Source organism: Suncus etruscus, chromosome 2 (genome assembly GCF_024139225.1).
Source record: "Suncus etruscus isolate mSunEtr1 chromosome 2, mSunEtr1.pri.cur, whole genome shotgun sequence".
NCBI lineage: Eukaryota > Metazoa > Chordata > Mammalia > Eulipotyphla > Soricidae > Suncus > Suncus etruscus.
The window spans coordinates 111,433,815-111,461,112 of record NC_064849.1 but is presented as its reverse complement, the minus strand read 5'-3'; the positions used below and the strand labels follow the sequence as shown (position 1 = coordinate 111,461,112).

Below are 27,298 nucleotides of genomic sequence, written 5' to 3'. Positions count from 1 at the left end.
TCCTTTTTCTCCCTTCCTTCTTCCCTCCCTCTTTCTCTCCATCCCTCCCCTCCTCCCTTCCTTCCTTCTTTGGGCCACCTTGCTGTGCTCAGGTGTTACTCCTGGCTCACACTCAAGAATCACTCCTGGAAGGCTAGAGGGACTATATGGGGTGCCAGAGGGCAAACTATTGTAAAATATTTTTATTTCCAATGAAAACAATTTGGAATGTTTGACAAGCAAGAAACATAATTTTTAAAACATTTTTCCATTAGCAGACATAGCTTTCTCTTTTAAAAATATCAAATATACATACATTCTTTATAAGCTTTAAAATGGTTTAACTGTTTGCTATGTTCAAGGAAATACCTTTACATTAAATAAATGAAATTGCAGAAAATATTACAACAGCAAACACAGTATTTTTAATTTAATATCAACTTCTCTTTTTTATCCTTTATTATCTCGTTTTAATGTCAGCTTGTGCATTTAATTTTGGTTTTCTTTAAGACTTCATGGCGTGTATTACACTTACATGCCTAGATTTAGAGAGTTCAGTATGCAAGTTAGAAAAATTGTGGTTTTTTTTCATGTTAAGTATGCTTAGGCATGCAAAACAAATGTAGAAGTCTATCCAAGATTATATTGAGGATTCCAGAATATCTTGTAGACTTTTTCCTTTCACTGTATAGTGGTAACAAAATAATTTTGATATATTATTAGCATATCTTTATAGAAAATAATAATTGAATAAGACCTTTGGGAAATACACAGGTGTGCCTATGTGTATATACACATGTGTGTATTTTTAAAATGATCTGAATTTATAATGATAATGATAAAGAAGTCTTATAATAAATGTCAGTAGGCTATAATTAAGCTCTAGATTATTATTTTTGAAGACTCAGTATTATAATTTAATGGTGATATCAAAGTGATGAAAGATAAACCTTACTACATAACAAATTAGCATTAAATATAGTATAAAATGCAAAAGTATTTTGCAAAATGCATGTTAAATTTAACTTACTAAAAATTAACTAAGTTAAGTGAATTTAAAAGAATTTTCTTTTACCTTCGAGATAGTAAATAAGTAGACTCTTCCCTCCTCTTTCTTTAGATCATTCATGAACATTGGTGCTCCTACTAAGAGCACGTCTGTAATACCATCTTTATTGACATCGACTGAACACAGCACACTTCCAAAGTAGGAGCCAATCTAAAGTGATAAAGCAGATTAACCTTAGGATATCTGGGCTTTACATGTTCTAATATTACAATGATATTTCCTTTGCTCATTGTACTCAGGAAAACTGAGTGTCTTCTATCTACGCATAAACTAACATAAACTAGTTTCTTCTCTTAGGTGTTGCTACCATCTAACACATTGTTCTTCAACTTGAGTATGCCCCCAAATTATCAAGTACCTACCTTTAAAATACAGTTCCCTAAAACTCATTTTCAGAGATTTTGATGTGATGTATGTAGTGCAATCAAAAAACTGTATTGTAAACAAGCATCACAGGTATTTCTGATGCTGATTAAAGTACCTTATTAAAACAATCAGAAAGTGTATGACATGTGTGGAAGATAAAGGTAAGAATAAAAATATCCAGGTGAAACAATTAACTTTTTCTTACCTGGAAAGACACATTTCGAATTACACAGATAGAGTCAACTACCAAATCCCATATATCTGAGGGAAAGGGAGCAAGAAGGGTTTAGAAAGACTGTATTTTAATTGTATCTTAAAAAGGGACTAAGGTATTCTAGACAGACAGTTTCATTAGAGATTGGAAGATTGATTGCACATTAGGTAGAAAGGAAGTCTAGGAGTTTGAATATTATTCCTTTCAACCAATTTTTGATGCCTGCATAAATTCTTAAAATTTGGAAATATACAGGAAATTATTCCTTCCACACATTTTCATCACTTTATTTTTAAATAAAAACACCATGAATTAAATTACTAAAGAGATGTCTGCTCTTCAAGTCCGTTCTCTCATGAATGCATTTCTTATTTCTTTTGATTATTCCCACACTGGAGAAGCCTGTGTTCACTGTTCAACACATATTTTCTATTTCTAATAGCTCACATCTTTCTAAGCAAGTTTTGCTCAACAAAAAACTGCTTTGCATCACTAAAAAATAAATATTATTACTGAAGAGGCATGGAAGTCTGTAAGAATTGCTTTCTGGTGAAGGAAGCATGAGCTCTAGTCTTCTTATTTCTAGTAAATCTATGGAGATAATGAGATCAGATACAATCCCAGGGAAAATCCATATGGGGAGACTTGGTTTCTTGGACTTAAAAAAGGGAAATTTCTTTTTGGCTCTCATAAATCTGTGAAGCTCATTTCAAGTCTGTGCCAAACCCATAGTTCAAAGCATTTAGTTAGAAAACTAAAATATATCAACTGGACTTTGCTCTAAAGAGCCTTAGTAAAAATCATCATAGGCTCTTACAAGCAACCTGTCTCTTATCAATAGACAGTGACAAAGTATAGAGCTACTTTCATTTTAGAAACACCATAAACATAAGATACCTCAACCAACCGCAAATAGTAGCTCAGTCTTAATAATACCACAGTATTTTATTCTCATTTTTTTCTGTAGATCCTTGGCTCCTAATAAATTCACATATAAGAGGTAGATTGATACCTGTGACCAGGACATAACAATACTTGTGCACTATTAATGCAGGGAGTAAAAACATATATAGGAGTGTAACCTAATACTATAGATTTATGGCCACACAAAATTGGGTTTTAACAACCTCACAGAAGCTATCTTAAAAAGTTAGTTCTGGTCTAAGAAACCTGCCCCAAAGCATGAGTGATTTCAATATAGTAAAAAGCTAAGGAGCATATAGATCGATGCAGAGTTGGTTCAGGATTGGCTTTTAATTTCATGTCTATGTATTTTCCACTCTCTACCAACCCTATTGTATATTAAATTAATTTCACCTATTAAAAATAAATTTTACCTGATCACCTCTGTGAGCCTGAATAACAGTGGCATTGCCTTTCTCATTAACACTGTACAGCACTATCTGACCAGTATAATTTGCCCGAGGAGCCCCAGCAACAAAGTGGACACCTTTTCCAGTAGAGATGGCTGCCACAGAGTAACCTAAAAGAAAAAGAATTACAGACTGAGTAATATTACATATCTGAGCCAGGTGGATTTGAAAAATGAGAAAAGCTGAGAGAAAATTCTTGTTGGATGAGATGCCCATTTCCTACTGCTCTTGAGTTCTTCACTATTGTACAGTAAGGTGCTAGCCTTGCATGCAAACAACCAGGGTTTAAGCTCTGGCTTTACTAAATATCATCCAAAAAATTAATGAGTTGTTCCTGCTTTTGACCAGATATACTATTTTAACCAAGTATTAGAACTATCTATAAAGAGACTCCCAAATTGTAGTTGTCCCCTGCAGCTACTTACAGACCTACTGCAAAAAGCATTTCTTGACTGAAGGACTAAGTAAATTTAAAAGATAATATCTAGTAGAAAATACTAAAGTGTTAGCATTGCTGTTATACAAGTTCAAGTTCTGGATATACTGCTTATTAAGTTGTTGTTTACATTTAAGCAACTATATCGGTTTCATTGGTTTTCAAAGGTAAGATGGTATAATGTAAATATTTATCCATATGGTCATCTCAGGAACTGTTCTATTGCATGTATTCAAATTCAGTGATCACTTATTTACAAAAGAAAAAAATCTAAGAACTCTGATGTAATCGAAAACTAGCATTCTATTACTTTTAGAAACTTATCCCATGTTTTGTTTTTGTTTGTTTGTTTGTTTTTGTTTTGGCCACACCCAGTGATACTCAGGGATTACTCCTGGCTATTTGCTCAGAAATTGCCCCTGGCTTGGGGAACCATATGGGACTCCAGGGGAATCGAACTGTGGTTCATCCTGGGTCAGCCATGTGCAAGGCAAAAGCCACTCCGGCCCCGCTTTTTTCACTTTTGATAAACAGATTTATGTCCTGTAAATAACAATTTTTTGAACAGTAAGAAGAGATTAGTAAGTACAAAACTGTACTTTATCATACAATTGTGGTTAAGGCCTGTTCAGAAAAGAAGTAATATGGATATATTTAAATATATATATACATCATATATATCATATGCATATATATGTATATATCACCTAATTATATATACATATATATTTAAATATATTTAAATATACATATATATAATTAGGTGATAGTTTAAAAGCTTTCTGAACTGATCCTGAAACTAGAGGATAGTTTCAAGGAAAAAAGCCTTGAATATGCTGAACTTAATGCTGCTATGCCTTACCTAAATATGAGCTATGATTTCTATCTTGCAGAATTTGGTCAAAGTCTTGTTTAGGGAAGATCAACTGTCTTTGAGTTGTCTTCTGTACAATAGTCCCACTCCAGTCATAAGCTCCTACTGCACCCAGCATCAAAACATCCTAAAGTAATTAAAAAATGATAATCATCAAAACATATTACTTTAAAAATAAAGCTGTAAGGTAACCAAGAAAAATTAGTTCATATTAAAAAAACACAAACAACTAAGTCTGATGGAACTATGTATAAGTATATGTTAATATATCCCAGATCATTTTAATTTATTTCTACTACAGAACTAGACTTCTAATGGGCCATTATTATTTTGTGCATTATTTGGTACATGACATTATATCCTCAAACTATACAGCCATGGACAAAAACATAGAGGAACACAAAATCTTGTTCAAAATTCTAAATGAAGTACAATTATGAATCTTTAGAAAGGAATTGGAGTGAACCTATAGGAAAACCACAGATTCTGCAGACAAATTCACAGTAAATAAGAGGCATGCTTGAGAAATAGGAAGCACATGGACAGGAAGTTATTAGGAATTGCTGTTCATCCAAGCACATCTTTCGACCAGCCTTATTTTCAACTTTCTTCCTCTTTCTTCTTGACTCCTCCTCAAATGTTCATGTGTCATCTTTATCCTATCCCAACAATCTAAAAATAGCATAACTACTACCCCAAGCCCCTGTAGTATGACATTCAGTCTATGGAAAAGAAGCTGGTAATCAGTCACTACTGGGGAAGTACATAGATTCAGGAATAATGTAGATTACCCTCCATAGTGGGATTCAAAGCCAGTCTTGATTTCAAAGTTAGAAATCCTTGAATGCAGAGCGATGGTTATAAATTTTTAAATATTCTTAATTTTTAAATATTTTTTAGTCTTTTTGATCTTATAAAACACTAAAGATATGGTTTAGGATGAAAAAAAATTCACAAATCAGGAGATGGTGAGACCATTCAAAAGACTGAGTACAGACTTTATGTGTGAGAGGTCCTAGGTTTGATCCCTTTGATTCCTGACAGTTTTTGGTCTCCTAGTTCTTCTGGGTGTGATCTTGAGGTGCAGAACCTAGAGTAGTCCCCCTGAACTCCCAGGATTGTTGCCCAAACAAAAGAAGCAATTAAAATAACAAATAGGGAAATTATCTGTCCCGCTTTGAGCATTATAAATCATAGAATGATTATTGTTAAATATTTTTATAAATCCAGTATTTTTGTGTAGGATGCAGGAATAGAAATTAGGAGTTCAGGCAGTGAACAAAATTTCTAGAAGATTATTTGTAAACCTATATATAAGTTCATTTTCCTTTTTTTTAAAGGGTAGCTACCATATATTTTCAAAAGCACTCACTGATTGGCTATCATCTAACTATGGAGTGCACTAATCCCAATCTTTCACTGCTCATCAATTCCTCTGAGTTCATAATGTTCCCGAAGTATCTCCCAGGGACGCCTATCTCTTTGCCACTTTTATTGCTCTGATCCATTAGAATAAGTAGTTAGGAAATGAATATTTCTGAGACAAAATAATGGAGATCTCTGACTTAGGAAGACTTGCCGTCTCACATATTTCCTAAAAGCCTTGCTCTTCATATTTTCTGTTCTGCTCTTAGAAACTCTGTTAACAGTAATGACAAAGAATTTCATTTTAACCAACTTTCCAGAAGCTGATTGATTTAAAGAGATTTTTTGCAATGATAATGCTTTGCATGAATATAGTTCTTGTCCCTGTAACACATCAAGACTTTCTCATATATTATAATTTTCCTCCTGATATAAAATCCCCATAAAATGGGGGAAGAAAAGGCATTATTAACCTTTATTATTTTTTAGATGGCTAGTCAGTCACACAAAAAATTAAATGACTATGACTGGATATCTGTATTTTTGATTTCTAAAGAGTTATTTTCCCCCATTTTTTGTGTAGAAGGCTGCTGTGCCTAGAAGCAAAGCCAAGTGACAGCATGTTTGGATGTTATCTGATATACCCACATTTTGAGAAGAGTAATCTGCGCTGAATCCCACTTGTGACATTTCCATCTGGAAACTTTCTCCCCCTTGAACAGTTCCTAGTGAAGAGAAATTTTAAAATTTGTATTAGTCAACAGTTTTTAAATCAAATGCTGTAATGTTCAAACAGATGCATAAATGTGAGTGCATGTTTTTGTGCCCGTGCACATGTTTATGAATATATGTGCGTGTTCTGTTCTGATTTTCACTTAAAATACAGAGCTAAGAGACCACAGTTACAGTAGTGAGTAGTACACTTGCTTTGCCCATAGCAGACCTGGGTTTGACTTCTGGCATCTCAAATGGAGATAGTCTTGAGACTCTCCAACTATCATCAGGAGTCTTGAGCACAGGGCAATGAGTAGGTGAGGTGAGTATGGCCCCCATATCAAACAAACAAGAATACAGATAATGGACCTAAGTGATATTACAACAGGTAAGGCACTTGTCTTACATGCCATTGACTTGGGTTCAATATTTTGTATCACACATGGTCCCCCAAGTTCACCAGGAGTTATACCTGAGTCTCCAAACAAACAAAATCAAACAAAAAGCAGGGTTGAATCTGGAAGGAAAAAAATCACTAAGGAAATGTTTTAACATATATAATAAAATTCAAAATATTTCCAAGTAAATGTGTGAAGTTGGCATAAAACTTAGGCATGAATGTATTCATTGGTATGCTTATAAAAGAGATAACGAAATATGATGAAAATTGAGGTGATGGTCTTTTCCTTTTTCAATTTATCATTATCATACTTGAAATAAAGAGATTCTTTTAGCGTTTTAGTATTGGTACCCCCAAAGTGCACATATATCTTTACTATTCCAAGGAGTTTGGTGATTGATCTACAGATCAATTCTCAGAGATCTTTGGATAGGCTTCAGGAATCAGGTTTCCTGACTAGGTAGGAATTTTACCAACTGGAAAGTTTGTCTTAGTTCTACATATGTGCTGGTCTTTGATCCTAGCATCATAAGATTCAGTGAGTACTAATTTTCCATACAACATGGTCAGATGTTTATGTTTCATTAATCTTTCAAAAAAAGAAGCTAAATAATACAGAATTGGCAGATATAATTTTTATAAGGTAGACCAACACTCCTCCCAAATTCATAATATCAGATAATCATGAAGACTAAATAACTTCTAGTTAGCTTTTATAGATTTTATACACTGAGATTATTTATACTGATTTCATCACAAGCACAATTATTACTTTTTGATGATCTAAACAACTCAGAAGCACCATACAAGGCTTAAGAAGTAATAATAAATTTTTTGGGTAGGTATACAACTTTCTAGTGACTAAGAGATAAAATTGTGATTATATACATGAATATTCAATTTATGCAAATCTTTTGGATGCAGCTTTTGAAACAGTACATAGTAATAAGTAGGTGTTCAATAAAATATGAACCTTTTTTATGTTGAGTTATTTGAGATCACCAGCCAGAGATAGAATTAGATCACATGGACTTTTTAACCAATTGGGCAGTTTGCATTAGTCCTCTATAAAATGCTCTTAAAAAATGTTGTGATGGTTCTAGATTTACCAGATGTTCCAAGACCACACAGTTAAATGATTGTAGATATGTTCAATAAATATTTCCTTAAAATTTTCACTGTTAAAATATCTAATACACAAATTTTAATCATTCTAGTTTTTTCTCACTTTAAATGCATGTAGCAAAGAATTTTAGAAATTTCTGAAATTATATGACAATTATATAAGGTAAATAGATTTACAGTTATAGTAACATTACAAAATTATTTCCAGCACAACAATGAAACTGACAAAAAACAATTTGTTCCTGAATCAAAAATAAACTCTCTTGTTCTCCCAAATCTCACCAAGATTAATCATTATTACTTTTTGTAATTTCTGGGCAAAGTAATGTTGTATACATATATTTTATTGTATATATACATGTATGCATACTGTATATACACATATGCACATAAATATACATCCTGTATATACATATGTAAACACATACATACATATATTTTATTCTATATACACACACTTATATATATTCTGGGCCACATCAGGCGGTACTCAGAAGTTACTCCTGATTCTGCACTCAGAAATCATTCCTGGCAGTCTTGGGAGACCCATATGGGATGCTGAGGATGGAACCTGCATCAACTGTGTGCAAGGCAAAGGTCCTACCTATTATGCCTCATTCTGGCCCCAGATTTAATATATTTTTAAAATAACTACTAAAATCGGAAATATTTGTTTATCAGCCACTTGTACTTTATATTTTAATAACTACTCACTCATGTTTTCTCTATTTTCTTAATTATGTACACAAACTATCTTTATACAAGGTATAAAACTAACATTAATCAAATAATTAAATAACAATAAAATAAAGAACTCTTGAAAGTTTTTGAAATAAGGTTTTACCTTCAATGCCGAAAATTTGTTCTCCTAATGTCCCCGCCTTTTCGAGCAGAGCTGCCTCATCAGACACATTGTAAAAGTACCTTTCTGATGGATTACTGGCAATTGCTTTGATTTCTTTGATTAAATTTTTAGTATCAAGGGCATTTCTATTTAAATACCCAAGGACCTTGAAAGCAATGGAAAAACAAAAAGTCATTATTTCTGTACCCCTCTTTCTCTATTATCATGTTCTAATCTATCTGATGTTCAATAAAACATTTTTCCCTTTATTGAGTTATCTAAGATCACAAGCAGGTGATAATGAAGAAAGTCAAGCAAAAACACTTCCAGACTCTCTAATTTCCCAGGGCTAAAAATTAGCAAAAAAGTGAGATAAAGCAAATATCCTCTTTTATATGAAAACTACGAACAGAAAATGAGAATGTGTATGTGTGTGTGTGTTTGTGTGTGTGTGTGTGTGGCTGTGTGTGTGTGTTTTGAGAAGAAATGTTATAAAGTAAAATTTACTTGCTTGGAAGACACATTTTTAAAAAATGGCACTTACTGCGATGCCAAACCTCAGGATATTCTCTTTGTTGCATTGATCAATCACGGATGTCAGCTGTGAGCCATCATGTGATTCTCCATCAGTCACAACCACCATAACTTTGGTAGCAGTTGGTCTTCCCCCCACAGCAGGTGAGAATGCATAATCTCTGGAGCAGAGGGAAGAAAAAAAGATTCACTATCAAATGATGTAGCCAATAAGGTGATTTCTAATGAACTTGGAATAACTCTCATGACTTAGAATTCTTTCCATAGAATTTGTTGATTTATAACGAAATATGCAATCAATTCAATCATGCTTGGCATTAAATAGATTTCCCTGTCACTCATATAATGTATGTCTGTATAAAGAATCCTTAGAATTATCTTCTGGTAAAATAAGGCTTATGTGTGTGTGTGTGTATATATATATATATATATATATATATATATATATTTGGTTTGCATATCTCATCTGATGATGCTTAGGGCTTACTCTTGGCTTAGTGCTCAAAAATTACTTCTGGTGATGTTCAGGGCCATACAGCATGCCAGGCCAGGGATTAAACCTGGGTCATCCACATGCAAGGCAAATGTCCTACCTGCTGTATTATCTCTAGCACCCCAGCAATTCTATTACATATTTGATATTTTGCCAGGTGGACTTGCATTAGTTTTATTTTGTTTTGTTTTGCAATAGTTGTTTAATACTAAATTACTTTTAAAAGTAATAGCTATGGGACCATAGCGATAGTACAAAAGAGAAGGTGAATTTGTCGTTCATGTACTACTCCAGTCAATACCCAGCATATGAGCATTTGAACACTGTCAAGAGTGATTCCTGAGTACATACAGAGACAGTAGTATGTTTTATCCACTTCTAACAAATAGCATACCTATATAGTAAAAGAAAACAAACATATGGTAAAGATATAAAATAAAATAAAAGTTTGACATCAAGTCTCTCCCAATGATAATCTTTGTTATCCTTTTATGGTTTATTCTAGAAAATTCTCTACCTAGATGTATAGATGCAGTCTATTCCTAACAATTTTATATAAATCAGTTTATTGTGTACAGTTTTTCATCTCCAATGAAAATCTTTCAATATCAGACCATAGAAATTTCTCCTTTTAAATGGCTAAAAAGTATTTCCTAATTTGTAGGTACATAGTTTATTTAACAAATTTCACAATATTGGGATTTAGTTATTTTCACTTTTATAAATACTGCTGCAGTGAATATCATTATGGTAATATATATTGGAAATACATAGCAGTAGAATTACTGGTATTACTGCAACAAAAGATTTGCACATTTAAATTTTGATATAAGGACAGAGGAAAGAACTAATGGGGGAGAGTATACAACTCTTACATGACCTTCTCCCACTCCCAGCACCTCTGGGGTGTCCATGATAACCAAACTTAACACCAAACTGTTAAGACTGAATTAAGATGACAATAATTGCTGAGAATCTTCCACCAAATAATACAATATTTCACTAGGTAATGCAATTATCCCTTTAAAACATTAATGGTGTAGATCGCTATCAAAGTATAGATAGGCATTTATTCACCTCATTTTCTTTTTAATTTGTGTTTAGGTCACAACTGATGCTATTCAGAGCTTACACCTAGTTCTGTACTCAGGGGTCAGTCCTGATGGTGCTCAGTGATTGAATTGTGGTCTGCTATAGGCAAGGCAATCACCCTCCCTGCAGTACTATCTCTCAAGAATAACACCTCCCTTTCTTAAACTTTTTGTTTGAAAATTTTAATAAGTAACAATATACAACTGTTTTATTTATTTATTATTTCTTAAATTTAGGTGGTACTTTATTTTTTATATTTTATTTACTTTATTCAAGCATAGTGGATACAAAATTGTTCATGATGAAGTTTCAGTTATAGAATGTATACCACCCTTCACCAGTGCACATTTCCCATGACCAGTATCTCCAGTTTCCCTCCCTCCTGTTTCCCACCTGTCTCTGGGGGAGGCATTTTAATTCTCTCTCTTTTTTCCTTTTTGACACTGTGGTTTGCACTATTGTTAATGAAGGGGTACTATGCATGTCACGTTATCCCCATTCCCTTTCAATACCCAATTATTGTCCAGAGTGATCAGTTCCTATTATCATTGTTAGTGGATGCTTTTCTACCCAGTTGCATTCATTGATCTATGTGGCAAGTTTCCTCTCATGGACTGGTCCTCCTGGACATCATGGTTTTTGTCTCTGTATATTACCATACTATTTTTTATTTTTCTTATGTCTTACAAATGAGTGAACTTATTCTCTGTTTATACCTTTCCCTTTGCCTCATATAATTTAACATAATATTCTCCATATCCACCCATATAAAAACAAATTTCATGACTTCATTTTTCCTAACAGCTGTGTAACATTCTATAGTGTAGATGTTCCACCGTTTTTTAACCATTCATCTGTTTTCAGGGACTTAGGTTGCTTCCAAATTCTTGGTATTGTAAATAGTGCTGTGACAAACAAAGTAATGCAGAGGACTTTTCTGCATGGTCAACTGTTATTTTAATAAACAATTTTATTATTAAGATAAATGGGACCTACATAGTTATTACTCATATGTTTTTCTCTAGAAACTCTGTATGTTTAAATATTTTCATGTTTATTAAGGTCATGTTAATAGAAGTGTATTGTAAATATTTCTTTAGCTAATTAATAATTTCTTGGATAATAGTGATATCAGTTTAAATAGAGAAATTTTACATTCTGACATAACAAATTCCAAAACATTTCTTTTGAAATTCTTAGACCCTCTCATGACTTTAGGTTTTTTGTGATGTAAAACTTGGGTCTAGTTGACATAAATTAGAATTCAAGGAGTAATACATGCATTCAGCTTAATTTCGTTTCATTATGGTTGGTCAGTTGTTGTCCAAGAACTTTTAATCCTCTCTCTTACACCTATTATTGTGAATAATATTATTGTTTTTTGTTTATTTTTGTACTACCCAAGTGATACTCATGGTTTACTCCTGGTTCTGTTCTTAAAGATTTACTCCTGTTGGTGCTTCCGGGATCTGTGTGGGATATCAGAATTTGAACCCAGGTTGGCAACATAGAAGCAAACACCCTACCCACTGAACAATTGACCCAACCCTGATGTTACTCTTTCTCACTATATTTTGCTTTTCACTCACAGCATCCACTTTCAAATGTGTGTGTATTGTGAGTGTATGATTTATTTCCCCAACCAGGGTTACCTCTAGTGGTGTTAGGATTAAATCCAGGGCACTGTGTATGCCAATCATGTTCCATTCCTTTGAGAAAGTGTATATTCCATATTTGTGTATGAATGTTTTGGTCTCAAAGACGCTCTTAAAAGGAATATTAAAAACTAACCAAATATTTTAAATGGCATAAGCAAGTGGCACAATCAATCCAACCTTTTTAATATATATATATATATATATTATATATTAAGTCCTAAAACTATTCAGTTTCCCATAAGTAGAAAATCATAGGCAGATGTCCGAGTGATTGGCCAGCAGTCTCAGATGTTTTGTTCTCAAACATTTTAATAGAAGCAATAAAGATTTCAAAACTTCCTACTTCTGTGATAGTGTCAACAGACCCACATGGGGAAAATCACATTTGATGGAAGAGGCAACTGAAATACATCCAGAAAACAGAAGGACAGGCACACCAGGAAATTTAGAAATAGAAATACAGGATGTAGTGACTGACTAAATATGCAGTTTAAAAAGCATCAGAAAGATAAAAGAAAATTGCTAATTTTTTAGTCTGAATGACTGTGGTAATGTAGATGGTTGGACAAATAAAAATGACAAAATAAAAGGGGCCGGAGAGATAGCATGGAGGGAAGGCGTTTGCCTTGCATGCAGAAGGTCCGTGGTTCGAATCCCGGCATCCCATATGGTCCCCCAAGCCTGCCAGGAGTAATTTCTGAGCGTAGAACCAGGAGTAACCCTTGAGCACTGCCTGATATGAACCCCCCCCCCCAAATTACAAAGTCATGAAGAAGGATTGAAAGGGAAAAGGAAAAAGGCAGTTTAGAATTGGCTGTATTTTATCAATAAGCCAAACACCAGGTATATCTATTCAGCATCAGCAGAATGCCTGTTGGATTTTGGACATGTGGAGGCCTGATATCATAGCAATGAGGTAAGGCCTCTCCCATGGGGATGCTACTGAAGTATAAAAACTAAAGTGCATGTTAGTGATGTCAACAAAAACAGAAAAAGGAACAAGTGAATAGGTAGTGTTGATAAATGTTGGCAAGGATTCTAGATGTTCACAGTGTCAGGGCAACTGGGTAGAAGTAGCAGTGTCTGCTTATAATTATTACATTTTAGTGAAGTTCAAAAAGGTGAGGTTTGAGTCAGAACTACAGGTGGTAAATAAGTGGTGGAGTTCACTGGTGGCTGAGATGCAGGTTGCAAGACAAGAGAGGGAGGAGTGGAGGATAAGGAAGAAGTGCACAAGAAGAAAATATTAGGAAGCCATGTTTAAATAAAGGTAAACTTACTCTCATTATTTATTTTCAATTTATTAATTTAACAGTGTAAGATTATTTCATGCCTTTGTAAAGTGTTTGATTATACAGGGAACATATAGGTCAATGGTGCTGAGAAAATAAACAGCTAAAATTCAAAAGAATACACTGTAGTTGAAAATTTCACACCAATTAGATTGCAGCATTATTAAACTCATTCTATTCAATCCAGACTCCACACTCAGTGACAGATAAAATTCTGTAACTTTTCTTATTTACAAGAGGTGCTCAAGTAGCTAAACTTGTCTGTGACCTTGATAAATATTAACAAATAATAGCAGGCTGACCCATTTTCTACTTAGCCTAAAAGATCTTCAAATTTCATTCAATCTACTTCATGAAAAATGTTTCAAAGTTTCTATAATATCTCATAAAGTTTTAAAATTAAAAATTCTATTTCCCACTGCCTTCTCAAAGGATTTAAGTATCAGCATACTTGAGTTTTATTATCAGTCCTATACTTATTAGTGCTATATTATTTGTCCTTTATCATTTTTTCTTTTAAAAATGATAAAATGATTTCTTTTAAAATGATGACTGAGGTCATCAAAATATTGCTGTCTTTAACATTAATTACTTACTTTGCATATTGAATTGCTTTGAATGTATTTGTTTGGTCCCCACCATGCTGGTAAGTCTGAGATGCTGCTTTCATCATTTCGTCTTTTGTTTTGAAGGTGTTCAAGTTAAATACAACTCTTGGATTGTTGCCATACTGAATTAACCCAACCTATAAGAGAATAGAAGTTTTAAGACTGTCTTTATGTTATAATTGTCTATTTAACCAGCAAAGTAAGAATCAAAAGTAAAATTAGACTCATATTAAAATTAATAAAATAATTATTTTATATTCTGTTCTTAAGTCAATTTTTTCCTAACATAGCCTTTGTTATAGATGATCTTTGTTTGACAACAGAAGTTTTCTAAGGGAAAGTAACCACGATATATGTTTGATCTATAGCTCCAGATGCTATAATTAAGATTTTAAAGCACAGGTTTATAATACTACTATATGGATAAATTTTACAATAAAGTCATAGAAATATTAAGATAATAACAATTTCACGAATAATAATAAATAATTGAAGGTGAAAACATGAAAAACCAGAGTGTTAATCAGTGCAATCAATTTGGAAGTTATTGTGTTGGAGTTCCTTTAAATGCAAACTTGGGCATCTTTGGAGAGAAGCTGCTGTATATTCAGGAACAGGAAATGTATGGCCATCAAGAGAATGACATTAAAGATTCTAATCTGAGAGCTGAGAAATACAATATTGTTTGATCTTGTAACAATAGGCCTGAGCACATCATTGATATTAAGAGTTCCAAAAATATCTCGAGTCTGAACACATGGTTTGCATGCAGTAGGCCCAGTTTTAATCTCTAGTATTATACACTGTCCCCTGAGAACAATAGGAGTGGTCCCCTAGCACAGAGACAGAAATAACCCCCAGTACCACAGGTACCACCTAAAAACAAATTATAGACCAAGAAATTCAAATAACTTTGTCAATGTTCTGTTATAAGCATTTAAATCATCTTCTATGAGTAAAAGTCAGAGCCTCTAAAGTCAACATAAGTCAGCATAAGAAATGTAGGGTGATATTGACTTTGAAATGGAGTTCAATAGTCAGAAAGGTGGAAGGGATATGGTCTGGATAACCGGGTTTAATCAGTTACCTTAATGAGGAAGACAGTTACAAAGGCACTGGGAATGTGGTAATGATACTGCTGGACACATCTCTTCAGGAAAAGATGTAAGTTTCCAGGGCAGAAAAGGACCAAAAGTAACAAAGGACTTTTAAACAAAAATCTAAGAGAAAAACAAGTGGTGGTGTAACACCCTTTATACAGCCCTAGAACTTCTGTATGATAAAGGAACAGACTGAATATGTGATTTAAAGAAATGTGGCATAATTCCTAGGAATATAAAAATTTTATATAATTTTGATTTATATTTATAAATTTTATATTTATAAAATTTTATATAAATAATAAAAATTCCTAGGAGCCTACCATCCTATGACCTGTGAAAATACCAAGAACTCTAGTTACAGAGGCCTGATTTTAGCATCCATGACTGAGCAGAAAGTTTCCAGACACCACAAAAATACCTAGGGAAGAGTAAAAGAGCATGTACGGAGCCTGTAGTTATTCCCATGACAGTATGCTTCAAGGGCGGAGAGATACAGGTATCTCTCAGGCCAAGGGAATTCCCTTTCTAATCTCCCCAATATTTACTGTGCCTTTGCAAAAGAGGGGGAAAAAAGGAAGCACATTTTTTTTTTCATTTTATTTAGGGCTCATGATTATTGCTTGGTTGTTGTCTGTACTGTGGTGATATTTTTGGATTTTTTTTTGTCATTGTAGTTTTTTTGGTTGTTGTTTTGTTTTATTGTTTGTCTGTTCTTTTTCCACCCTATTTTTTAGTCTTTTTGTGATGTTTTTCTTCTTTATCCCCTCTCTTTTCTTAAAATGATACTTATAACCCTCTAGTGGACCCCTCCTAAATTTTTTTTGTTTGGTTGGTTGGTTTTTGCTTTTTTGGATTTTTCTTGTTTGTTTGCTTTTTGTTTCTTATTCTGTTTTGTTTCTTATTTTTATTTTTATTTCCGTTCAAACAGAAACACATACCTTCAATCATCTTGTTCTGCCTCATAAATTGAGGGAGGAAAATGTATGGTATGAAACAGTTGTAGGAAAAAAATCAGTCTTAAACACCAAATCCAACAACAACAGAATCAATACCCATTCCAAACAAACTAGACACAGAGGGAACCACTTATACTAGCATCCCGGGAGGCAAAGGAGGGGGATATGGGATGCATGCTGTGAACAAGGTTGGAGGGAGGACAACACTGGTGATGGGAATGCCCTGGGTTCACTGCCACTATGTACCTAAAATATTACTGTGAAATATTTGTAATCCACTTTGGTCACAATAAAAATTATTTAAAAATTCCTAGGAGTCTAAAAGCACAAATGCATACCTATGCTAATTGTAGTACTATTCATAATTGCCAGAATCTGAAAACAACCCAACTATCCAAGAACAGATGAATAAAGAAAACTGTGATATACCTATACAATGGAATACTACACAACTGTTAAAAAATGAAGTCATAAAGTTCACTTACACTTGTATGGATATGGAGAGTACTGTGTTGAATTAAATGGGTCAAAGGTAAAAGAGTAGACAGAATAATCTCATTTATTTGTGGGATAAAAAAGAGTATGGTAATAGTATAATATAAAAAGATAATATGGTAATATCATCCAGAGACAATAGAAAAAAGTTCCACAAATAGCAGAGAGTGAAGTTAGGGCAGAGAAGAGACCACTATGATAATGATAGTTGAAAATATCACTCTGGACAATAATTGGGTGCTGACAGGATATAAAATGATAGTAACATATTAAGTAACAATATTTCAAATCAGAGTGTCTAAAAGGGGAGAAACAAAGAATGAGAGATCAAGAGCAAGAGAGAGGAGAGAGAGAGGAAAGGAGAGGAGAGAGAGGAGAGAGAAAGAAAGAGAGAGAAAGAGAGAGAGGGATAGAGAGAGAGAAAGAGAGAGAGAAAGGAGAGAGAAAGAGAGAGAAAGAGAGAGAGAGAGAAAGGAGAGAGAAAGAGAGAGAGAGAAAGAGAGAGAGAGAGAGAGAGAGAGAGAGAGAGAGGAAAATTGTTTGCCCCATCGGATGGGAGAGAAACTCGGGACCTTGGTGGAAAATGTGTACTGATGAAGGGTGTTATACATCGCATAACTGAAATTCAATCATGAGTAACTTTGTATCTGTGAAAAAAACAAACTGTGATATGAACAACCTTGTAAACCTGGTGTTTAAATAAAAATGTTTAAAAGAAATTTAAAATGTGATATATAGATTGAAGGAATTTACAGAAAGTTTATGTTTAAGAACATAAACTAAATGGAGTCAGAGGCAGAAGAGGAAAGAATTGAAGTGAGATGGTTTCCAGAAGCCAGGGTTATCTCTACCTAGCCTTATTTACAAATATACCTCCAATATCTATGTACTTAACATCCTCTTTATATTAGAAAAAAATGTCATGCACTAATAATTTAAAATACTACATAGCAAGGCTTAGAAGTAAGTATCAATATGTCTGTTTCAAATCATTTAAGGAATATTCTGTTCCAACAGTTTTACAAGACGTTGGGCACTGGAGCATGAAGTACAATCCAAGCACAGGGAACACAACGAAATAATTTCTGTTGATACTGGATCAACATATTGCTCCAACCAGAATGACGGAATAGCAGAGCCAATAAGAAAATAAACTTAGAACTTCTTTGTGAGTAAATGTTATTTAGCCTTATATGCTAAATATATGCTCCTGAATTTTGGTTGCCTACCTACAGGAGACAGAGAAGTTAGCTTCTATAAAACTTAAACAATTATACTTAAAATTATAGAAACAATTATATACACAATCAATTATATATAAAAGATAATTGTATATACCTTATATACAAACAGGAAAGTTAAAATTGAATATGATTAATGGCAGGCTACAAAATTAACATGCAAAAGTCAATGGCCTTCTTATACACTAATAATAATAGAGAAGAAATGGACATTAAAAATACAATTCACATTAGTGCCCACAAACTCAAATATCTTGGGGTCAACTTAACTAAAGAAGTGAAAGACCTATACAAAAAAAACTACAAAAGCCTGCTTCAAGAAATAAGAGGACACAAGGAAATGAAGACACATTGCTCATGGATTGGCAGGATTAATATAATTAAAATGGCAATACTTTCCATAGCATTGTACAGATTTAATGCAATACCTATTAAAAAACACCATGACATTTTTCAAAGAAGTGGATCAATTACTCCCGAAATTCATTTGGAACAATAAACATCCATGAATAGCTAACGCAATCCTTGGGAAAAAGAAACAAATCAAAACTACAATGAGGTTCCATCTCACACCACAGAGATTAACATATATCACAAAGAACAAAAACAATTAGTGCTGGCGAGGATGTGGAGAGAAAGGAACTCTTATTCACTGCTGGTGGGAATGTCCTCTAGTCCAGCCTTTATGGTAAACAATATGGAAATTCCTCAAAAAACTGGAAATTGAGCTCCCATATGATTCAGCTATTCCATTCTTAGGGATATACCCTAGGAACACAAAAATACAATTCAAAAATGCATTCCTCACACCTATATTAATTGAAACGCTATTTACAATAGCCCTACTCTGGAAACAACCAAGATGCCCTTCAACAGATGAATGGCTAAAGAAACTGTGGTACATATACACAATGGAATATTATGCAGCCGTCAGAAAGATGAAGTCATAAAATTTTACTATACATAGATGTAAATGGAATATATTATGCTAAGTGAAATAAGTCAGAGGGAGAGAGATAGACACAGAATAGTCTCACTCATCTATGGGTTTTAAGAAAAATTAAAGACAGGGCCAGAGAGATAGCACAGTGGTAGGGCATTTGCCTTGCAAGCGGCCGACCCAGGACAGAGGGTGGTTGAATCCCAGCATCCCATATGGTCCCCGGAGCCTGCCAGGAGCAATTTCTGAGCATAGAGCCAGGAGTAACCCCTGAGCGCTACCAGGTGTGACCCAAAAACCAAAATAAATAAATAAATAAATAAATAAATAAATAAATAAATAAATTTAAAGACATTACTGTAATAAAGCCCAGAAACAATAGAGTTAAGGGCTGGAAGGGCCAGAAGGACCAGCTCACAATTTGAAACTCACCACAAAGAGCAGGAACACTGTTAGGGAAATTACTACACTAACAGCTAGCATTACAATGTTATAGAATGTGAGAAGTAGAATGCCTGTCACAAATACAGGCAGGAGCGGGGGAGAAGGAGAGGCATTGGTGATGGGAATGTTGCACTGGTGAAGGAGGGTATTCTGTTTATGACTGAAACCCAACTACAAATATGCTTGTAATCATGGTGTTTAAATATATATATATATATATATATATATATATATATATATATATATATATATATATAATGATCAAGATAAAACTAAAAAGTGGAATGTCTGTGAAATAGTTATCAAAATCCTACAATTTAAGGATAAATGTTTTTGTCGCAAGGAATAAGCAAAAGAAATGCATTATTAGTTCAAGTTGGCATAAAGAAAAACTTTATGCTGGCTTTTTAAAAGTATAAATGTATAAATGTATAAAGTAAAGGGTAAAATGAAGGCAACTAAAAAGAACTAAAATACTATATGTCATATATAATGCTTATATTAGAAAAAGACATTTAAGTCTAAAGTGCCATATCAAACAAAATCACGACAGCACAATGGGGGACACATTTCAATGAACTTTTAAGGTTGGCCTTTAAAAATCACTTAATATGAACATTTGAGAAATGAAAAGGAAGACCATAAGTCTAACAATGTTTTCTATAAAAGAAAATTGTGGATTGGTATGTGTATTACTGATATCCATACCTGTGTCTTTTGGGGGCCTATATCAAGGCCACTTACAAATTTTTCCAAAAAATTCTTTACTGCTTCCCAGGGATAAATACTGTTGGATTCATCACATATGATCACAACATCGATAAGAGAAGGACAGTCTGCAGAGGAAAAAATGAAAGAAACAGATTTCCATAAGTAAGTCAATCTTCACAAGCATGTAAACATGAGAATGAAAAGAAAATTGAGTTTAAGTGGAACTGGGGTATCACATGTTGCTGAGTTTTCCCCTCTCCCAATACAAGGAATTGCTTAGACATTCTACACACTCATAACTTACTCTGAACTGCAGGTGAAAAGCTGTCCAGAAGCTGAAAATCAGGACTGACGTCAGAACACAGACCAGTTGTGTAATATTGATTTCCACACTGATGTGCCCATAGGGGACCACAGGTCTTCAAAGATAAAAACAGGACAAGGCATATGAGTATGAAGCCCACCACACTTCATTAATGGGACTCAGAAATCATTTCTATTATTTTTGCAATATATAGAACTCCCTTTCTGGCCAAAAGATTGCTCTTGGTTTTTATGAAAGCTCAACCTCAGCAGGACAGAAAAAATGACAAGCTTATTTCCATTTTTATGAGGGAAAGAGAAATATAGAGATAAATAGAGATATCCAGCCCCTATTTTGTAGCATCTGTGTCAGTAAGAAACCCTACTTCCCCAGAACTTCTTGAAGGTTATATTATCAGCTCACCTGCTTTGGCTATGCATGTGCTATTTGAACTTTTATGCTTGTTTGGCATGATTTTCTAGATTGTTTTCATGGTCTTCAAGGAGTCATTTTTTCCCCCATTTGAACTGATGTTTCTTTGTTCTGTGCCATTTGTTTGTGAAATTTTCATGGACACTCTACTATCAAATAAAGGGAAGGGAATCTGTATATAACCTACCAACGCTTCAAATTAAATTACATTTTAAAAATCTTAGAGAATATCCATTGGGAAAAAAATAAAAAAAGGTGGCAGAGGTTCTGTACCCAGAAATAGACTCTCAAAAAGATTGTACTGAGTTGGTAGTAGATTGCCTAGAAAGGTGTTTTTCAAGTCAGCCACCAAGTTAAAGAAAAGGGATGTTTTTCTTCTTGAGCACGCCATGGAGAAAAATGAGTGCAAGATTTACCTTTTGTCAACAGAATCATTATTCCTTCTATCCTTAAAGGCTAGAGTGAGGAGAAAAATAGTTTTATCTACATAAAACACTTAGGATTTAGAAAGTAAATAATGGGTGGCAAGTAAAGGGGAAATAAGTGGTACAAATAACCTTTATATAGCCCTAGAAATTATTTAAAAGAAAGGAGCAGGCTGAACAAGAAATTTCAAGAAATGTGGTCTATAGAATGAACGATTTAACAGAAAAGGTTTATGTTTAGATGCTAAGAATAGAGATCACGTTTTACCCAACTTTACCTCTAACCAAGTCTGTAGCCTAAATCTGATAGCAACACAATCTTCAGAGGACAATCTTATTCAAAAGCTAATTTCAATGATTCATTTTATCTGCCTCTACTTTTCTTTTTTCTACCCAGCAAGATATCTCAATCCAAAAGTTCCAAGGGGCAAGACATTTAAGAGAATGTTTAAGATTGGCATGGACGGGGCCGGGCGGTGGCGCTAAAGGTAAGGTGCCTGCCTTGCCTGCGCTAGCCTTGGACGGACCGCGGTTCGATCCCCCGGTGTCCCATATGGTCCCCCAAGCCAGGAGCAACTTCTGAGCACATAGCCAGGAGTAACCCCTGAGCGTTACCGGGTGTGGCCCAAAAAAAAAAAAAAAAAAGATTGGCATGGACACCAAGGATAGTGAAGAGTGTGTCATTGTTTTAAAAGAGACAGGGTAAGAGAACTTTTGCCTTTGATTATGAAATGGGTCTTTCTTAGTTTATTAATTATCCCAAAATTTTAAGGGAACTTAGGTAAAGTTGTGTTAAATCAGTTAAAAAATACTCAGCACTAAGTACACACATAAGATTTATGAGTTTGTAGTTCTTAACTTTGTTCTAAGCATTTCCTTGAGAAATTCAGAATCCCCTTACCACTCTTTATATTCTTTTTTTTTTTTTTTTTGATTTTGGGGCCACACCTGGTGATGCTCAGGGGTTACTCCTGGCTCTGCGCTCAGAAATCACTCCTGGCTTGGGGAACCATATGGGATACCAGGGGATCAAACCATGATCCGTCCTAGGTTAGCCATGTGCAAGGCAAATGCCCTACTGCTGCACCACCACTAAAGCCTCTTATATTCCATTTTTAATATTCCACTAACCCACTCCCAAATTTCTCATCCTTATCTACTCTTGAATGCCAAGAAGATCTAATTAAGTAGTGATAAAATCATGAGGAAGCATTAGACAAAATAATATTAAAATTATAGTACTTGAAAGAAAAGAGACAAGAAATTTTTTAAAAATACCTTAAAAGTTTACCATTTAATGAGCTGTGGCTCAGTTATCAAAACTGAACAGAAATATTTAAACTTTGAAAAATTAATTGAAAGAATAAAAGTCAAATAAATATTTGACTTAATTTCTTTGTTGTTAGCTCAAAGAAGTGGCAGCTATGGCTATTTTTCATGCCCGATGGACCAGCTACAGTTCTCCTACTATAGAGTCTGACTGATTTTGCCAAATAAATCTCAACTGATATTTTTGTTAGTTTACCAAATGAACTTATGTAATAGTGATACCTATGTCCGCATCCTCAAGTTGCAATATTTTTAAATCACCTTGAAAAATAATTAATGGTGAATTCAAGGAAAGAGGTTTTTAATTTAAAAAGCCATGAAAAATGGCACTAAAGTTGAAATTAGAATATTCCAAGTGGTAATGCCAGAACCACATTCCTGTCATAAGCCCAGAACTAAAGAAAGTTAAAAAATGTGATGACTGTCAGTCTTTTCCACATAATTCTTGAGTATCTTGATATTTTGCTCTTTTAGGTATGTAAAGGAAACTTTGGACTCCTTTTTATTTTTTGATCCCTTCCATATTTCATCTCCTTTCTCTCTTTTCTTATTTAATTAACCTCTCAAATTGTTACCATTTTATTTTAATTAATCTGAAATTACAGAATAAAAATGTGAAGCACATTATGTGATTAATATAAAATTATATTTTTCTATCTGAATATGTTTAACCTAAAAATGCAAAATAAGGAGTCGGAGTGATAGCACAGCAGATAGGGCATTTGCTTTTCATATGGCCAACCTGTGTTCTATCCCAGGCATCCCATATGGTTCCTAGAGCCTGCCAGGATTGATGTCTGAGCACAGAGCCAGAGTAACCCCTAAGCACCTCCAGGTGTAGACCAAAATTTAAAAGGAAAAAAAAGAGAAAGAGAATGAGTGGGTTATATAATATAAAATTCATCCAAGTATTCATTTATGCATATTATAAGAATTTATAATAATCCTTTTCACATTTTCATATAGTCACATCCTTCTAAAGGTTTTCTAAATTATTTTTCCTATAAGCTCTAAGCTAAAAACTATTTTCCAATTTCAGAAAATTTGTTTTGTTATCTTTATTTTCCTTCTTTTTAAACTTTTATTTATGCACTAGTGATTTATACTATTACTAGTAGAGCTTCAGGTATTTAGTGTTTCAAGTCTACACCCATCTTGCTTCATGTGAAAGCATATTTAGATACGTAAGTCAGGTGATCCCACTTCATTTGCTGAACTAAGCAGTTTTTCTTTTACAATTTGTAATATCTTTTTTTTTTTTTTTTACAACATTTTAGATTAAGGAGAGTAAACACTGGCATGAAGATGGGAAACTGAGCTATGCCTCAAATAACACTACATTAATCAAGTTAAAATGACTAAAAACACAATTATTCCTTAGCAGAAGCAAGAGATGGGAGAAAACTGGGGAAATTGGTGGTGGAATATGTGCACTAGTGAAAGAATGGGTGTTGGAATACTGAACGATTAAACTCCACTATCAACAAGATTTTTGATCTATATCTTGTGGTAATTTAAACATAATGAAAAATTCTACTTAGTTTTAGAACCTACACTCTGTAATAGCTGTAGCTAGTTTGTGTACTATAAAAAGGAGAAATGAGACCTGGAGTTCTCCTGTTAACAAATACTAGGCATGCTTTTCAAGGAAAAAGAATCATCAGTGTTCCTTTTGATCCTCCTTTTTAAAAAAGTCTGTGGAAATGGTTTTATGAACGTCTTATGAATCCTGTTTATCTACTCATTATTACTACATACTGAATATCCATATAGCATGATTTATCTAAAAACTAAATACAGTACATTTTTTTTCTTTTGGGTTTTTGGGTCACATCCGGCAGCGCTCAGGGGTTACTCCTGGCTCTATGCTCAGAAATCACTCCTGGCAGGCTCCGGGGACTATAAGGGATGCTGGGATTTGAACCACCATCCTTCTGCGTCTAAGGCAAATGCCTTACCACTGTGCTATCTCTCGAGCCCCACAGTACATTTTATTATTTTTAATGGCAGACTACTTAATATTCTAAAAAGGAGAAGTATTTAAAGAAAACTCTGCACATTATTATATTCTAGTCTAATGGATTCACAAAGTAGAACCTTGACAAAAGGAACCTGTACAGAAATTATAGACAACATAATAAAAAGTAGGTTCATTTTAAATGGTTTTCCCTAATTATATTTCTCTACTGTCAATCAACCATAAAATTAAAATTCAATTCTAACCTCTAAGAAGGAAAATGTATTAAACATTTCCTCTACTGATTCCACCTAGATAAAAATGTCACACAATGAACCATAAAGTAGAATATGGATTATCTTCAAAAACATAATAACATCATGAACAATTTAATATTTAAACTTTAAATTTTGATATGACAGCAGAAGATTGAATAGAAGATGCTAACTTTGTACTTTCTTGGAAAAATGAGGATTTGAAAAAGAAACACTCACGAGAAATCCTCCAGTTCCCACATTTCTTTTGAGTGTCAAGCCAAGGCTCATGTTGGTTTTCATCTCAGTAACATTGGGGATGTTCGTGGAAGCTTTCAGAGAGGAAAAAGTTTTGAAAAGTCAGATCCTCAGAACTTATTTAAAGTTGTTAAACACACACACACCTTTATGTAGAGCAGTGATTTTAGTGTACTACTTCCAGATTCTCTATTTTACAATTAAGTATAGAAAATGGGATGCTTATCGAAATGTGAGTGACTGCAGCCTGTATAAACAATATTAGGAGATGATAATTGGAAAAGGTTTACAGTATAGCTATTTATAAAAATTCTGGGCATAGGGGCTGGAGAGATAGCATGGAGGTAAGGCGCTTGCCTTTCATGCAGAAGGTCATCGGTTCGAATCCCAGCGTCCCATATGGTCCCCCGTGCCTGCCAGGAGCAATTTCTGAGCATGGAGCCAGGAATAACCCCTGAGCACTGCTGGGTGTGACCCAAAAACCGCAAAAAAAAAAAAAAAAAAAAAAAAAAAAATTCTGGGCATAAAAACAAATTTGAAGATACAATTTGGTTTCTTGTTTACCAAGATTTTGGTTTCTCTATTCTTCCAAGATCATAAATACTTTGACCTAAATCATTAAATATATCTTTAATGGATATATCCAAGAATGGTAAAAATAGTGCTCAAAGAAACTGTGAGTTAATTGTAGTAAGTTATGAGACAAGCCTAGTGAATTAAGGAAGTCTCTTTAACTGCCTCTTTTCTACTGGTCTAGAACATCACCCATTATTTCTATTCCTGAGCTTTGCAATTCTCTGTAATTCTATTTACTCATGTTCTTTAATTTCTGACAAACCAACATCTTCCATCTTTTGTTTATTCTCTTGTCACAGGACTTTTTAAAATTATGCCTAACTTTTCCTTTTTACCAAGCCTCCAATCTCAACTTGATGCTAACATTATCTCATCCAAAACAAGTCCCAACTTTCCATCTTTACCTAACAATCATTATTAGAAGTAGACATTCTTTTCCCTCTCTTTCCTTAGTATCTTAGAGTCTTAGTCTTTCTAAGACTCATTAACCAGATAAGAAGACTTGATGCTATGTAGTTGCTCTATCTTTGACTAATGGTCACTCCCACTTAATAACCTCCTCCCACTCTCCCTACAAATCAGATCATTTTATTAGAAATATTATTTTAATCCCACTGAACTATTTTCTACTCTTATTTACAACTTCTGGAAATGAGCTATTTTCTTTCTTATACATAGTTATTGTTTACATCCCACTCCTGATTTTATTTTTAAAATAAATATTTTTAAGCAAGAAAATAGCCCAGGATTTGAAGCTATAGTAAAGCAGGTAGGGCCATAGTCTTGCATATAGCCCAAACAGGTTCAATCCCAGCATCCTGGGTGGTCCCCTGATTATTTCCAGGAGTAATTCCTGAGTCAAGTCATGGCCACATTTGTACGGTAGCAGCATAATGATATTACTTGTTTAGTTTTTCTAGCCTTATGGCATTGTGAATGGTATATATTCATAGGAAGATGATATGACACAGATAATTAAAATCCAAAACAATTAAAATAATTACACATAGAAAGGATTGGATTTTGATAAGTGATTAGTAAAATAATCATAATCATTGTTGGAAAGGGTTTTTTGTTTTGTTTTTTGTTTTGTTTTTCTTTTTGTTTTTTTTTTTTTTTTTTTTTTTTGGTTTTTGGGTCAAACCTGGCAGAGTTAATCCTGGTTCTGCACTCAGAAATTGCTCATGGCAGGCTTGGGGACTATATAAGATGTCGGGATTCAAACCATAGTTAGGCTGCATGCAAGGCAAATGCTCTACCACTGTGCTATCTCTCTGGCCCTGTGTTGAAAAGTTTTTAAAGTCTGAGCTATATGGGCCAGGAGTCAGAGCATTGAAACTGCTGGAACCTTGAATACAATTGAGCACCATGTGGTTGGTTGCAGAGATAGATATAGATATTTCTTTGATAGAATTAAAATTGATGTAGTGGTGTTTT

At 33.9% G+C, this 27,298-nt stretch overlaps 1 protein-coding gene across 1 annotated transcript in view; it reads right to left on the bottom strand.

Moving 5' to 3' along the window:
- ITGA2 (integrin subunit alpha 2) overlaps positions 1–27,298 on the bottom strand; it is a 98,804-nt gene that overhangs the window by 37,449 nt on the left and 34,057 nt on the right. Inside the window, exons 5-14 of the mRNA XM_049769056.1 lie at positions 25,268–25,359; positions 20,631–20,745; positions 20,324–20,451; positions 14,425–14,573; positions 9,304–9,454; positions 8,760–8,925; positions 6,325–6,401; positions 4,300–4,438; positions 2,966–3,111; positions 1,055–1,198 (exon numbers count right to left, since the gene is read on the bottom strand). Of these exons, the coding sequence (XP_049625013.1) occupies positions 1,055–1,198; positions 2,966–3,111; positions 4,300–4,438; positions 6,325–6,401; positions 8,760–8,925; positions 9,304–9,454; positions 14,425–14,573; positions 20,324–20,451; positions 20,631–20,745; positions 25,268–25,359 (1,307 nt within the window). The remainder of the gene's footprint in view (positions 1–1,054; positions 1,199–2,965; positions 3,112–4,299; positions 4,439–6,324; positions 6,402–8,759; positions 8,926–9,303; positions 9,455–14,424; positions 14,574–20,323; positions 20,452–20,630; positions 20,746–25,267; positions 25,360–27,298) is intronic.